General features: G+C 40.0%; 1 protein-coding gene across 1 annotated transcript; it reads right to left on the bottom strand.

Annotated features, from left to right (window-relative positions):
* Positions 1 to 562: 562 nt before the first annotated feature.
* On the bottom strand, positions 563 to 14,211 carry LOC131231860 (signal peptide peptidase-like 1). The gene is made up of 4 exons (XM_058228174.1): positions 14,058 to 14,211; positions 12,137 to 13,224; positions 3,449 to 3,649; positions 563 to 802 (listed from the first exon to the last, which is right to left on the bottom strand). The coding sequence occupies exons 2-4, from the start codon at positions 12,932 to 12,934 to the stop codon at positions 689 to 691; spliced, it is 1,113 nt and encodes a 370-aa protein (XP_058084157.1). The 5' UTR covers positions 12,935 to 13,224; positions 14,058 to 14,211; the 3' UTR covers positions 563 to 688.
* Positions 14,212 to 15,869: the final 1,658 nt, after the last annotated feature.

The raw sequence follows: 15,869 nt of genomic DNA, 5'->3' as shown, positions 1-15,869 counted from the left end.
AAACTTTAGAAATCTACATTTGAAAGGCTTTCTGAAAGACTAACTCTATTCATGTATTCTTGAGTAAAAGCTTCTGAAAGACAACTCTAAGAATGTGAGGTTTAAGTTACAGGTCAGACACCGATACCAGCATCCAAACCCACTTTTAAGTTCTGTTTTAGACTTTATTACTCGAAAATCTTACCAATACCGCAACGAAGAAAAAAGGACAATGCTGAAAAAGCACCCATCACAACAAAACAGAATTTTAATTCCAGCCATTTCGGACAATATGATTCAGAAAATCATGATATTAGGGTGTCTGCACTCACGGCAGGCTGCAGGCAACACATTGCTGCTGGGATTCTCCCACGGAAAAAACCCCAACTGCGGATAACTATTAAGTGGAATTTCAGCGTCTAGGGAAGAAACGGCACTTGCCTTTCAACTGAAATATATAGATCAATGCTGCGAATTTAATCTGTGGAGATTTTTTTTTTCAAGCAATTGCAGTCACTAGTATCAAAGAGAGCACAAAAGAGGAGTAGAGAATATTAGAGAAGATTATGGCCCATTGCCAGAATTTAGAAACTTCTTTAGATATTATATATTATTAATTAGTCTGCATTTTTCAACATGGATTTACAGGACAGCTTTTGGTTGGTGGAACATACATCCGAGGGGTGTGGCGTATCACGTATGTAGCCGCTCAAGCCTCCTCCATCACATGACCCTTGTCACTTGAGCCGGATCCTTCCCATAGCTCCATGAGCTCCTTTCTAGTCCATGCAATGAAGACAACTGGCCCCAGAGTTGACGGTACCTGCATTTAGAAAATAAGGGGGAAAAAAGAAAAGAAAAATCAGGATTCACGGTAGTTCCAATCATAGATGAGCACATCTACTTTGTTGTTGTTGATCAAAAACTTGTAAACTTCTTTGATGTCAGGCGTGCAATCCATTTCAGACACTAAAATAAGCTTAGCCTCTCCACAGCATTGCATTTCAATTTCCAACCACGAGAGGCTCGCTAATCCACAATCACCAAAGCACACCACCCACTTGAAGATTGCTGCGAGGCAGGATCCCTCTCCTTGTGGTGTTTTTTCCTCCAAAAGTTCTCTGAAGATGCTTTGTCCATCTTTTTCGGTTAAAATTTTTGTGCCGAGTGTTAGTGTGGAGATCAGTGGTTCCTTGTGCAGATGCCTTTAGTTGGCAAGCTACAGCTAATAAGATTTTTATGCTGGACATGGACATCTTGAAAGGAGGACGACCATGGCCATTCCTAATATTTGTTTCATGTGTTGGGAAAATGCAGAATCTGTGGACAATATCTGGCATCCTCTTTCACTTTCCACTAGCTCAAGATATCTTGGATCCTTACGAGGGTCAAGGTCGATTACACACCCCTCAAAACCCCAAGTGAAAAGTCCTTCCAGGCTTTTGCCTCTACAAAAGATAATGTGCGGTGACATTTCAAAGGAACAATGTTGTCAAAATCATTATTGTATTACTTTTCAAAAAAAAAAAAAAAATCATTATCGTATTGAAAATGGCATTTTGGGTTGAATCACAAATCATTTGGTACAGAAGCTCTTTTTTTTCATTTCTTAAAAAACATACACACACACACACACACTCTTTTTTTTCATTTCTTAAAACACACACACACACACACAAAAATTACAATAAATCAGGGAAAAAAAACTAATCAATCATACATTTTCCATCCATATGCACCAATAGATGTAATACATATTTGAGAAAATACATATGTTCTTTTGTATCTTGATTTTCTTTGTTTTCAGTTTCTTTCCTTCAGATTTTTAATCCAAAATCCCTGTCTCTCTCTCATGTTTTTTTAGGGGATGATTTTTTTTGATGGACGATTTTGTTTTATAAGAGTGCCTTTCACATGTTTTAAGAGCAAAAGGGTTTTGAAAAAATAGGAAGGGAAAATCGAATAGAAATGGAGGGGGAAAAAAGATTCTTGAAGTAATCTTGAGCCCATTTATGCAGTCCATGATTCGATACAGTTTGCGATTTGGAGATGCAGCTATGATTTGCAACATGTATTTATATGATACAATCTGAATTTTGACAGCGTTGGAGATGAAGGAACCAAAATAATGATCTTCCATTGTATTTTTATTTTTTATTTTTTATTTTTCAGGGGGGGGTGGGGTTCAAGAGAAAGAGAATCAAAATCCTTAATAAGTTGCTATCTCATTCCCAAGCATTCAGGGGTTTCTGGCTGAGAGAGAGAGAGAGAGAGAGAGAGTCAAAGTCCTTTATAAGTTGCTATCTCATTCCCAAGCCATCAGGGTTTCTGGCTTCAGATTTTTCTCTTGACTGGATTTTGATCATCCGGGTTCAAGAGAAAGAGAATCAGGGTTTCTGGCTTCAGATTTTTCTCTTGACTGGATTTTGATCATCCGGGTTCAAGAGAAAGAGAATCAAAATCCTTAATAAGTTGCTATCTCATTCCCAAGCATTCAGGGGTTTCTGGCTGAGAGAGAGAGAGAGAGAGAGAGAGAGAGAGAGAGAGAGAGAGAATCAAAGTCCTTTATAAGTTGCTATCTCATTCCCAAGCCATCAGGGTTTCTGGCTTCAGATTTTTCTCTTGACTGGATTTTGATCATCCGCAAGAAAAAGGAGTCCCCAAAAAAAGTTCGATAGCAGCTCCACAGTAATCCTGGAATTTCTGGGATTTGTAGCGAGGAATAATTAAGGAATGATTTGGTTGAGCTTTCTCCAGGCTGGATAACCATAGTGACTCATGTGCGTTGATAACACCTGTGGATCAAGCAGGTGCCAGCCAACCACCTTTTTTACTATTTCAGGGAGATTGAGGGCGACTCTAGCAGTGGCATTGCACGAGTTTCAGGAATTTGTATTGGTCCAAGTGAATTATCATTTGTTATGAATAAGGTTTATTAGACCAAGACTTCTTCCTTGGTGCCTGCTTCTAGACATGCTTGTAGGAAGCTATTTCTCATTAGCCAAAGGATCGTGAGACCTTCAATTGGTATTGGGAACATCCATTCTGTTAAATTAACTGACTATTGCATTTGCTGATCCAAAAAAAAAAAAAAAAAAAACACTAATCCAATCCACAAACAGAAATTCTTCATGCCAAACAAAAAGTAGAAGAATGAAGAGAGTTTCTGGACCAGTGAAAAGGCATGCAATATCAAATGTTTGAGATAAACAGAAAAGTTTGTGCGAACAGACGAGACCAGATCTTGGACAGAACAAAACCAATCCAATGAAATGTTCTCGATTATAGATAGACAATTCACTTGACATTCATCGAGATCCTACTTGAAACAGAATATATATGTATGCATATATAGATAGATAGGTAGGTGGGTAGGTAGGCAGGTAGATTATAGAGATTAAGAAATTGCTTCTAGTATCATCTAACAAACTAATTGGATTTGGCATCTCATATGCTCAAGAAAACATACCAGATAAAGAAGAGCAGGTTGAGGAGAGTGAGTCAAGATCCCTGCAGCTAAAGCAGTAACCAGGCCAATGGCATATCCGGAAACTGCATACCACATGTATTTGTGCCCTTTGGAGGAAGATGTGTCTACGGGGCTTCCTGAATCCCGAGTTTTGCGATGATCAAAACAAAGCACCAAAGCTAGAAGCATACCAGGAATAGCCTGCACATAAACGTAGGCACAGTAACTTGGTGACTCAGTGGGAAATCCACGTTTAAGATCAGTAATTATAGTTCTGTGTGAGAGAATGAAGATAGAAGCACTACAATGGCTTTATTATCTTACGGAGTCTATGTAATACAGATACAGTATACATACCATATCCACTGCTTCACTGTAGATGATGCCACTGCCTCACTGTACATGATGATGATGATAATAAAAATAATAATGGTAATAATATCACGTGCAAGCTATAATCGATTGCACTTGATCTGTCCTCTTCTGTACATAGCCAGTTGTGACGCATTACGCATACCATCTCCCTACCTCCCTCTAGTAAACATATGTTTATAAGTCTTAACTGTCCATTTAATGGTTTGGGATTAGGGAAATGGGCAGTCCATATTGATCATACCACAAATGGTCTGATCATTGACCCATCATGTGAGTCCCGTCCCACCCTTGGTCGCCCATCCCTCTAAAAATCACTTATGTCAGATGATGCTAACAGTCCATTTTCAATGCCTAGGGAAATGGACCGTCCATATTGATCCTACGACAAATGGTCTGATCAGTCTGATCATCAATCGAGACCATCCATCATGCGGGTCCCACCCTTGATTTCCCATCTCTCTCAGGAAATCATTTTGTTGGATGACCCTGATCGTCCAATCAATGCCTAGGAAATGAACAGTCCATACAGATCGTTTATCTAGATGAACGATGCTATAAACGGTCTGATCATTGACATATAATGTGTCGATTGATTGCCCAACCCTCTCAGAAAATCACTTTGGTTGGATAATCCTAATCTTCCAAATTCCAATAAATGCCCAAGGAAATGGACAGTCCATGTTGATCATACTACAAACTGAAAGGATCCAGACATCCATCTTTTGGCCCCACCTTTGATTGCTCATTCCTCTCCAAAGTCACTCATAGCCTTCCAATTAATCACAAGGGAAATAGACATTCCATATTGACCGCACTACAAATGGGGCAGTCATTGATTTAGACCCTCCATCATGTGAGCCCCACACCTTTAATTGCCCATGCCTCTCAAACTACCACTCTATTGATATTTGTCTGGGTAATCACTAGCGAAACGTGAAAATCCTAGTTCTTTTTTGGCACCTGATTATAGAGTACTGAGAATTTGAGATGCCTATTGGTCATTTGAATATCTAGATCCCAATCTCCCACAGACCCCCAAAAGCAGGGAAAAAAAAAAACAAGAACCACACCTCAAGTGGATATCGAGAGTCCTAAGAATCTAAAGCCCCCAACCCAAACGGCCCCTAAACGAAATCAAATGCCTTTTTTCTTTAGCAATTTCTTTTGAATTGGTCACTATCAAGGCTGATCCTATGATGACCTGGCTAAGAGTGGTAAACCAGACATTCCATTCTTGTAACTGATTCTCATCCATTGCATTAATGGAGAGAGTTTCATCCCTTCTTATAGCAAAATCATACTTGCTTATTTTTAACAAGTGATGAGATGTTTGTATACTATATTTTCACAAAGGGAAATGGAAATAAACTATAATCTTAAACTCTTAACCATCCATTACTTCTAATCCTAATCATTTATTTCAACAAACACTTGAAAATGACCAAAACACCATAAACCAACATAAATGCTTTCCGCAACGATAACTCAATCAAAAGATATCCAAGTCGCACAAAGCTGATTCAATATGTTTTCAATGGGAACAATTTCATGTCATTTCGACATTGTTTGATAACGGAAAAAGTGGGCCACAAAATTATTTACAAAAGTACACAAGGGGAATTTTTCAACAAGACATGAATAATCAGAACTTTAACTACTAATTAAATAATAAACTCTGTGGACTTATGGACCCCATTATCCAATGGGATCACTCATTCTGGCCCAGATCAAATCAAGGGAAGATCTACCATCGAGCCCTTGATTTGATCAAGATCCTTGCTCAGGCCAGTCCACAGGCCACATGTCATCCAGATCCTTAACTAGATGGTTGGACTTGTCGGATCTTTAATAAGGAGCACTGGACACAGATTTGGGCCTGACCTGCAATCTTAAGTCAACTGCATATGATCATTCCCTGCATGCACACACACGCGCAGACCCACAGATATATGGAATGATCTCATGCCACCTATAATGTAACTCTGTGGACCCCATCATTATTTGTTCCAAAAATCCAAACCATCCATCAGGTGTAACCTATGATTCTAGACCCAGGAACCAAAAATCAAGTCTGATCTACAACTCAGGTGGGGCACACCACGGGAAATAACAGAGAGGGCACACCATGTTGGTTACATGCCATCCAACCTGTTCATTGTGTACACCCCACATGGATTTAGGGACACCAAAAATCAGGTCATTCTGGAACTCACGTGAGCCACGGCACATGTTTTACTGGTTTTATGCACAATTTTACATTGTTCCTGATTGTGTGGTCTACTAGTTCGAGATCGGCTGATCTCTAGAATAATAAACATATCAACCATCACATGAGGAGCATCATGATGATAACCCATCTGACTATGTGTTTAAGAGGGTGATATTCAATAAGAGACCTGATCACCTACAAGCAGTCTTATGGCCAACTGTTCAGGACCTTCAGGCCCTCTGAATTTTTTTCCTGATTGTGTGGTCTACTAGTTCGGGATCCAGCTGATCTCTAGAATAATACACATGTCAGCCATCACATAAGGAGCACCATGATGATAACCCGTCTGACTATGTGTTTAAGAGGGTGATATTCAATATGAGAACTGATCACCTACAAGCTACAACCAGTCTATGGCCAATTGTTCATGCCTTCTGAATTTATTTATTTTTTCACTTTTGCGCTAAAAAATACCAGATATTTTTCAAGGGAAAAATGTTTCTAAAAAATGGATCATGGGTCAGGTCAGCCTAGAAGATCATTTCTCATTCTATATTGGGCTGAAAGAAACTTTTGAGATTTGAACATTAATATTTTGTGACTATTCTCTCCATATTTGTTTACTTAAGGTGCGTAACGTGCGTTTGGTAGCAGCCTTAGTAATCAGCCATTCTCTACCTTAAAAAAACATGTGAAATCAATGGCTACAAAGATGTCCCAGGTATGCATATTTCCCAACTCCCCTAGGCCACCCCATAAGGATCAAGGTAGCATAGACATTATTTTACACATACCTACATACACATATCTAGAAGGACAATTTATTTGATATAATTACTACTACTAAACATGTATATATCCGAGGTTCAGGGCACTTTCGTGTAGTATAGTTCTATGTATAGATTAAAGTAATAATAGGAAACTATGACATGCAGTTGCCTTCTTCTTCTTCTTTTCTTCCAATAAGCAACCAAATTTTATTGAAAAAAAAAAAGGACACTATCAGCAATGGATAAGCTTCCCCAACAGTGAGAGCCTCATAAGCAATGCCCTCATTGGCTAAGCTATCTGGCCAGGAATCAGCCTTCTTGGATATGAGATTAAAAGAAACAAAGGACCTAGAGAGCATACACATATTGTTTACAATAATTCCCATTGCCATGGTAGTTAAATATCTTCGTTATTCGTCTTTCAATATTCTTGTGGTATCCAACATGAAGCATATAAAGGGAGAAAAAAGCCCAAAATAAGACCATTTTTTTATGTAACCATCTGTGGCAAAAGGCAACATAGGAGTAGCACCGATGGGTAACAAGCTGAGGGAAATTAGTGGTTTGGCCATGTGCACTAGAAACCAAGAAATTCTCCGGTTTTAGAAGTGAGTTGGTTCAAGTTGAAGGCTATAAAAGGGCAAGAAGAAAGCCCAAAAGGGCATGGTAGAGGTAGTAAGAAAAGACTTGATGAGCTATCAGGATGTGGTCCTTGATAGAGTGGAATGGCAAAACAGATGAGCTACCGTTTAACTGAGGATGTGGTCCTTGATAGAGTGGAATGGCAAAACAGGATTCACGTAGCTGACTGACATTATTGAGGCAATTTCTTTCCACATAAGGTGGCATATGACCTTTTTGCCCTTCCATGACTGGATACATCATAGTGGGCACATACACGAGCTTGGAAGCCTAAACTACCTTCCTGTAGATGAAACTCCCACTACCTAGTAGGACAACACCTATGACAACTATGATTAAACTCAGATTGCAGGCAACAACCACAAGATTTAAATTTTCAATCAAGGCAAGAATTCAATGATAGAGAAGGATAATTCCAATAGCTGCTCTATGATGACTATAATACAAACATTCAGCATGTAACATGCAATTTTAGGCACTTGCTATGAGAAAAAGATCCAAATAACAGAAAAGCTAAAATCATTCCAAGCTCAAAGTCTTATCTACTACGATGTATTCCTTTGACATAAAATTTAGATACATATTGCACACCACCAAGATGAATCTAATATCATGCGGTCAAAAAAGTAAAATATTGATGCCAATTTACACATGCCTGCACATGCTACATGCTGCACAATACTAGTGAGATGACAACACAGGCATTGGTGGCATGTGGCATCGTTGTAAAATGAATATCATGCAAGGGTAGAGCATCTATGGGATGTATTGATGGCACATACCACTGTTGTAAAATGGATATCATGCGGGAGAGGAGCATATATGGAACCTCTAGATGCCCATTAGTTGTAACTAACTATGATCTATTCATCCATCCTAGATTGGCCAATCCAACCACCTAGCATATAAGCAAACCATGGCTGAAGTTCCTAATTATTACAACAATACTGTCCCAACAGACAATATCGATTATAAGGCAGCATATTACTCTCAAAACAACTATAGCAACTGTCTCAATCATCCACCAACATTGCCAGGCTTTTTGCTTGTTTCAGGGCAATTTTCAGGCCATAGCCCATCAAAGATGGGACAGATTGGTCGTCCAAAGAAAATGACGGGGCATATTGGTGTTGATGTACACATATCTATGCATGCATCACACATATTATATGCCGTGGGATAACAATGCATAGGCATCGATGGTGTGTAAGCACTATTGTCCAATGAATAGAATGCAGGAGTAGAGCATGTGTGGGATATATTTATGGCGCATATACGTCACCGTTGTAAACTGAATATCATGCAGGAGTCTAGCATATATGGGATGTATAGCTGCCAATTAGTTGCAACAAGCAATATAGTATCAATCATCCTCCATCATTCACGGACGATTTCGCCTTGTTCAGAGCATTTTTTCAGGCTATAGGTGTCAATATCACATACTCATGGGTGCATCAAGCATACTATATGCTGTGCCATACTAGTGAGATAACATTGTATGGGCATTCATGGCATGTAGCATCACCATAAAATGAATATCATGCAGGAGTAGAGCATATATGGAATCTATTGATGGTCTGTAGCACCATTGTAAATTGAATATCATGCAGGAGTGGAGCATATATAGGATGTATAGCTGCCCACTAGTTGGAAATAACAGCTCTATTCATCCAACCTAAATTGACCAATCCATCCAGTTGGCATATAAGTTAAACCAGACAGGAAGTTCCTAGTCATGCCAACAATACCGTCCAAACAGAAGATATTCACATGACCTCATTCCATGAGATTCCTAAGGCAACAAATTAGTCTTAAAACAACTATGGACAGTGTCTCAATCATCCAACACCATTGTCAGATGTCTTGGATTTCCTAATCAGGAGCAATTTTTTGGGTATAGCCCGTCAATGGTGGGACCCACAATTAAAGTACCAATCTGCTCGCCGATGCATCATGCATATGCTAGTCAAAACATTTTTGTTAGCTTTCCAGCTTCTCAAATAGCATCATTAAGAAACCAAATAACCCATATTTGGGGGGCGGGGGGAGAGGGAGACTTGTGAAGCCTTATATCTGACATGCCTTGCATTATGGTGTGATCCACAAATCACAATACAATCTTCAGTCAGTGATAAGAATCAAGATAGAGATTACATAAAACATTTGTGTTACTTACTAGCTTCTCAAATATCATAATTAAAAACCAAATAACCCATATTTGGAACAAAAATAATTTATGAGGCATTAAAGTTATATGTTATGGTGATCCACAGCACAATCTTCAATCATTTAAATCATTTATAAGAATCAAGGTATAACTGCCTTAGAAATGAAAGGAAAAATTACTTTACAGGGCCTGTTTTGGTTATTATATTCCAAAACAGGTTCCAAAACCATATCTCTGCCTAATCTTGCTTTTACTTAGAACTACCTTTCCGGTAACAATTTTGAACAGACCTCCAATTGTGTGACTTAATTGATAAAGATGCCCCAAGTTCACATACTAAAATGGAAACTCCTCTCTTTTGAGATTTGTATGAAAATGCCCTAAGTGGTGAACTGTGACATGCATGTATGATATCGGGATCACTCATTTGGTAGGCCCAATCATGAACGCTCCCTGACCCAAAAACCAGATCAATCACTTGTCAGGTGGGCTACACTTGCCTGATGAAAATGGATTGCTAGAAAGAAATTACCAATGGCATACGTTCACATACATATGTCACCCGCTACCAACCTGATGGGTGGATCAAGCTTGAGTTTCAGGGAGGGCACTTTCGTGTTGAGCCCCACCTGCTACATTGGTTGGGATCCAAACTGTTGATACTGTGGGTCCCTGACCAATGAACCAAAAACCCTCCTAATCAGCAAAACCTAACTATTTAATAGGTGACAAATACATGGCTAAGAAAGAAAATAATGGCATTTTTCATGTTCAACCAGAAAAAGGCAAACCTCCAAAGTTCATGGACCAGGGAAGGTGATGCCCATCATATCAACAGTTTGGATCACTGATCCATGGGCCCCAATTGTGCAAACCGAAGACCTGGATGTACAAACTCTCGGCCAAGTATCATTTAATAACACAGGCTTGAAGGGGTTGGGAAATGCAGGGAATTATGAGCTTTTGTATATGGGGAAAGGTAAAATGGCACTCTTTTTTTTCTTTGATAGAAGATGACCGACATTATTTTTTATTTTTTATTTTTTGAAGTGTAGATGGCTGGTACTATTAAAAGCCAAAAAAGAATTAGAAATAAGGAAACATTGATCTCGAGTCTCCCTCTTGTCACTCCTCTAGCTAATATGTCAGCCACCTCTAAGCACTTTTTGTAGCTAAAGAACATGTAGCTCCAAAAAACAGAATAAGAGTCTAACTGCAAAATTAAGTGAATTTGATCTCCAAGAGGCCACCTTAGAATTGTAAAATAGTACCTAAATGTTTCCATCCCTTTTAAAAGGCAATAGGACATCTAAAGATCACTCTTCAATCTGTAGATGCCATTTATGATTCCTTCTTCAAAGGAGTCATTTAAGATTCCTTTGAAGAATTTATCGACGAGAAATGGAAAGAACACCCGCCATGTGGGAAAATATAAGAATGCATGAAAGATTTCAGACTGAATAAGTGAATCACATGCACAAAGATCCTAGCCACGTGCGAGGTGGGCTGTGATGCTCAACATGAACATACACTGTCCTGAAAGCTAGGCTGGTCCACAGATTAGGTGGCCAACACATGCATGGTGAAAATGGACTATTAGAAATCAAATTACCAACAGACTCTGTTCAAATGTACACGTGAAACCCATGTAATGAGTGGTATTGGCCTCATTTATGGACTGGGGCATGTTCACAATGACGTCCACAGATATCATACAAGCGTGCCCCAGTGGCAAATGTCCACAATTCACCTCTTCAATCTCATATACAGTAGCTCGTGACCTTAGGGATTTACATCACAAAAGTCAACGAAGAACAGTTTCCATTCACACATAACCTTAGGGGCATTTTCGTCACTGAGGTCATACAATTGGAGGTCCTTACGATATGGGACCGGAAAGGAAATACTAGGCCTAGTTTGGGAGTTATGCCAAATGGCATTTTACCGAAACTTGCAGGGGGCATCAAATGTAGGAGCGAAGACCCGATCATTCAGGTGTCTTCATTGTGCCTCGGGAGTGCACGTGCTGCAGTTTTTTCTATAATCTCCAGCAGCACGACATTCTGGCTGCGCCAACACATAACGAAATGCTATTTTGTTCTGTAATGCCGTTTACATCCCAGCAAATGGTGTAGCATCCAAATGAAGCCTTAACTAAAAAAAAGCATGCTTAGGTCATACTACGTAGTTTTGGACCTGTTTTAGGGGGCATCAAATGCAGGAGTGAAGACCCGATCATTCAGGTGTCTTCATTGTGCCTCGGGAGTGCACGTGCTGCGGTTTTTTCTATAATCTCCAGCAGCACGACATTCTGGCTGCGCCAACACATAACGAAATGCTATTTTGTTCTGTAATGCCGTTTACTTCCCAGCAAATGGAGTAGCATCCAAATGAAGCCTTAGCTAAAAAAAGCATGCTTAGGTCATACCACGTAGTTTTGGACCTGTTTTTGAAAATGATAGTAAAAAACAGGGGCATCTGAGTAATTTTCTAAAAGAAAAATAAAAAATAAAAAAATGTCATACCATGTCACCAAGACCAAGCATCATGAACTCCACAGCATTGCTTCCTGGAACCATCCCACCCATCAGATTCCTTGGGAAAACTAGTTTCACGGGCAATTCCAGCTTCTTTGTTATCAACTGCAATCCTGGAAGACTCAAACTATTTGCTACTGTGTGAACTGGATTAGATGCCTGCTGTGTTGCGACCGACACCATAACATTCGCTCCAAAGAACCTCTCCGAGAAGAAGACCCAGAAAATATCATATACAAACAAGCAAACCAGAAGCAACGAACAGATCTTGATGTTTGGAAGTCGTACATGGCTGACGAACGCAATACAAATTGAAATGCCCAACAGATTGTTCAACACCCAATGCCCCGAAATGAGCCAGGCGGAGACAATTCCCGCACTCACCAGAAGCAAAATACCTTGTGTTCGGGTGAATGATTTCGAACAACATCGTGAAACATAAGGGTCTACCAACCCAAACTGTGACTTGACATAATGGACATAAGGTGAGAGACAGAAGAAGAGCGAGGAGGCTGATGCAATGGCTGTAAATGCGGTGACAAGTTGGGACACTGATGAGAACAGATAAAACATCAGGAGAAGGCTGCAAGAGCTAGCCACTGGGATCATGAGTGCTTGGGACCGATCTAATGTGATGGAAGCTTCTGAGAAATCACGGTTCCGCTCCATTTCTTTACCGTAATTCAATGCTCGTAATGCAGATGAGAAGGTCACGACAACAGCAGTAAGGATGAGCACCATGGAAGCAGGTTCGAGCAAATACGTGAGCTTCCATAATGGCTCCATTATCAAATATAAAGGGTTCTCTTCGTCTCAAAGAAAAGAAAAAAAATAAAAAAAAATCCTGCTCAGGGATCTTCACAACTTTGGCGTGCTAACAACACTGCAAGGTTCTCTGATTAGTTTGCTTTCTCAGTGTAAAATTCCTCAAGTGTTTGTTCTCCCGCGAAGAAGTAACTGCAATTTTGGCACCCCTCACAGAAAGAAACTTTATAAATACAGTTTGTTAGTGTACCTCCTACCAAAACTGGAAGGTTATGATGATTCTCAGAATGTGCAGCTCGATTGATAATCTCCTGAGAAAGAAAATAAAATAAGACTGAATGGCATTACTTGTCTATTTCCAGATAAAAGTTCCGCAACGCCCTAATATACTGGTCTTTAAAACCTATCAGCCATCAGAAACCAAATTCTTCTCTCCAAGTCCGAAAATTTAGGGTCTCAGATAGGAAAAAATGCATACAAAGGATAGAGAAAAGATCATCAAAATGAAGAAAATGAAAAATCAAGAACAAGAGAGAGTTTTTGACAAAATTTTCAGGAGAAATCTCTGCATTACGCTCTTAAATATAATGATGTAAGGCTTCCAATAGAAGCCAACCTAAAAAAATATAGATAAATCACAAAAAATAAGAACAATGAGAAGTATTTCCAAAGAAATTCGCAAAATTTCCAGTTCCACTCTCTAAATTTCCACTTCTAGAGTCACGAATCAACAGAAACTCAGAAAATAGCAAAAAAATCATTAAAAGAAAAAAGAAAATGAGAAATCAGGAGCAAGAGTAAGCAACATTTTCCCAACATTTTAAAAAATCGACGAAATTTCCATGTCAAATCTCCGTTTCTAGGGTTTCGACTAGGAAAAAACTCGAAAACATGCGAAAATAATCAAAATCTGGAAACAAGCACATCGCAAAGGTCTTCTTTATGGGAATCCGACAAAATTCCACAAAAAATCTCTGCATTCCTCTCTAAGCCAGACGATCTAGGGTTCTCGATCGAGAAAAAACAGAAAAACAGCAAAGAAATTCCAAACAAATCAAAAAAAAAAAAAACGAAATTGAGAGCTAGAACAGCCGATCTTCGATGAGATTTAACGAGAAAATGCGGGGATAAGAACAATACCGACCTGCATGTCCGAGAAACAAGAATTCCGAAGCTCCTTTCGCCATCAATCGACGAAATGGTAGCGAGCGGAAACCGAGAGAAATGAGGGTTTTGGGAGACTTGCTTGGACTCGCGGAGAGACTTTTGCCCGAAAAGCCTCTGAGAGAGAGGAATGGTGCCTTGCTTTTGTAGCTGGGCTTTCCCGGAAATAACGAAAACGCCACTGTAACTTTAGAAGGTCGAAAGTACCCTTGCTACTTTCTCAGAATATCGAAACAACCCCCCGCTTCTTTTGGTTGTCATGGAGGTTGTTGCAGACGAGGTTTCCTGGCCCCACATGGAGCTTTCTCACGTGCATACCTTTACATACGTCGCGCTTCTGCGACACGTGTCTGGGGCGTTAGCCAGGCCTGGCCGGGAGCGGATTCCGTACATCAGCCCCCGTAGTAATAGCCTGTGCAGCAAAGAGATCTGTGGGGCCCACCGTGACATGTGTTTGGCATCCGATCCGTCCATCTTTCATGAAAGATTATTTTAGAATGGAAAGCAAAAAAGCAGGCCGATTCAAAACTCTAATGGGCCACACTGCATGGATCAGTGATAATGGAAACATTTACCATTGAAATATTACTGTGGCCCACCGTGATGTTTATATGACATCCAACTTGTTCATAAGGTGATCTCAATCAGGTTGAAGACAAAACCTAAATATGGGTCTGATCCAAAAGTTCGGTGGCCTCAAGAAGGCTTCAATGATAGACGTCTTCGTCCCACTTTTCTTTGTGTTGTGACCACTTGATTTTAGATCGAAATAAATTTTCGGCCTACTTCCAGAAATGAGTTTCCAAAATGATGGACGGAGTGGATTTCTTACATATATCGCGGTGGACCCCACATAGCAATTTGTTTCACCGGCTCCGTACAACAACTGTCGTAGAATCTTCGCGGCTGGCCCGGCCGACTCCATACCAGGAGGAGGTAAGGACAGAAGACCAGCCCAAGCCCAGGTCGAAATGCCGGCCTACTTGCTTAAAGGTCGTTTGGCTTGCCAGGCCTTTCAGCATATCTGCATATGTAAAGTCAGATCCAGGCCAATCAGTTAATGGGCCTAAAACTCAGGCCTGGATCCGACCCAGCCAACTTTCATTGTAGATGATGTGGGACACAAGTTAAGCTTGCCACTGATCGGAGCATATGGTGGGCCACCCTGTCGATGATATAAGAAATGTTGATGCGGTTATCTGGTCGTCCTCCATTAGACTGTCGTGTACATGCAAAATTGAATAACAATGGAGACCTTGATTGTGACAGAGACCCTCCGATACTAAAGTTAGAACATATACTGTAGGTTTAGTAGAACTAAGATTTTTATGTATTCCTTCTACCGTATATAGGGTTCGTATTTATAGTCCATTGGTGCTGGTTACATATATGGCAATGAATCTGCCATACAATCAAGTATTATGTAAGGAATCATCTCCAAGATACATGGCATTATGTACGGTGTGATTCTTGATGAAGATCTCAGGGAGTTAACTTTCTTCGAAAATGGAGATTTCCTGGTGGTCGTCTTTCGAAGAGGTCGCAATTAATAGCCGAAGTTGACCTCTAAGTCGGCTCAACTGAGATCCTGCAGACTTTACTGAACTGTTGATAGTGGTCGGGACCCATCTTCGAGACCGGGTCAATGTTTAGAGTTGTTCAATGGTCGCTTGCTTGTAACCGGTACTCAAGCTAATCGTGGAGGTAATATCCAATTATCCACACCAAGCTCTTACCCGACCTCCTTTTTTTGAGTTACTTACCTTTTTCTGTAACTCCGATTTTACCCGTG

The sequence above is a fragment of the Magnolia sinica genome, chromosome 17, assembly GCF_029962835.1.
Source record: "Magnolia sinica isolate HGM2019 chromosome 17, MsV1, whole genome shotgun sequence".
NCBI classification, from domain to species: domain Eukaryota; kingdom Viridiplantae; phylum Streptophyta; class Magnoliopsida; order Magnoliales; family Magnoliaceae; genus Magnolia; species Magnolia sinica.
This window is presented reverse-complemented; position numbering and strand designations above follow the sequence as displayed.

Excerpts from the sequence above, each read along its gene's own strand:
- LOC131231860 (XM_058228174.1), bottom strand. The coding sequence starts at position 12,934 with ATGGAGCCATTATGGAAGCTCACGTATTTGCTCGAACCTGCTTCCATG. Across the intron at positions 3,650-12,136 it reads TGCTTGGTCTTGGTGACATG|GCTATTCCTGGTATGCTTCT; the intron begins GTATGACATTTT and ends GTTTATGTGCAG. Across the intron at positions 803-3,448 it reads AACCTGCTCTTCTTTATCTG|GTACCGTCAACTCTGGGGCC; the intron begins GTATGTTTTCTT and ends TTCTAAATGCAG.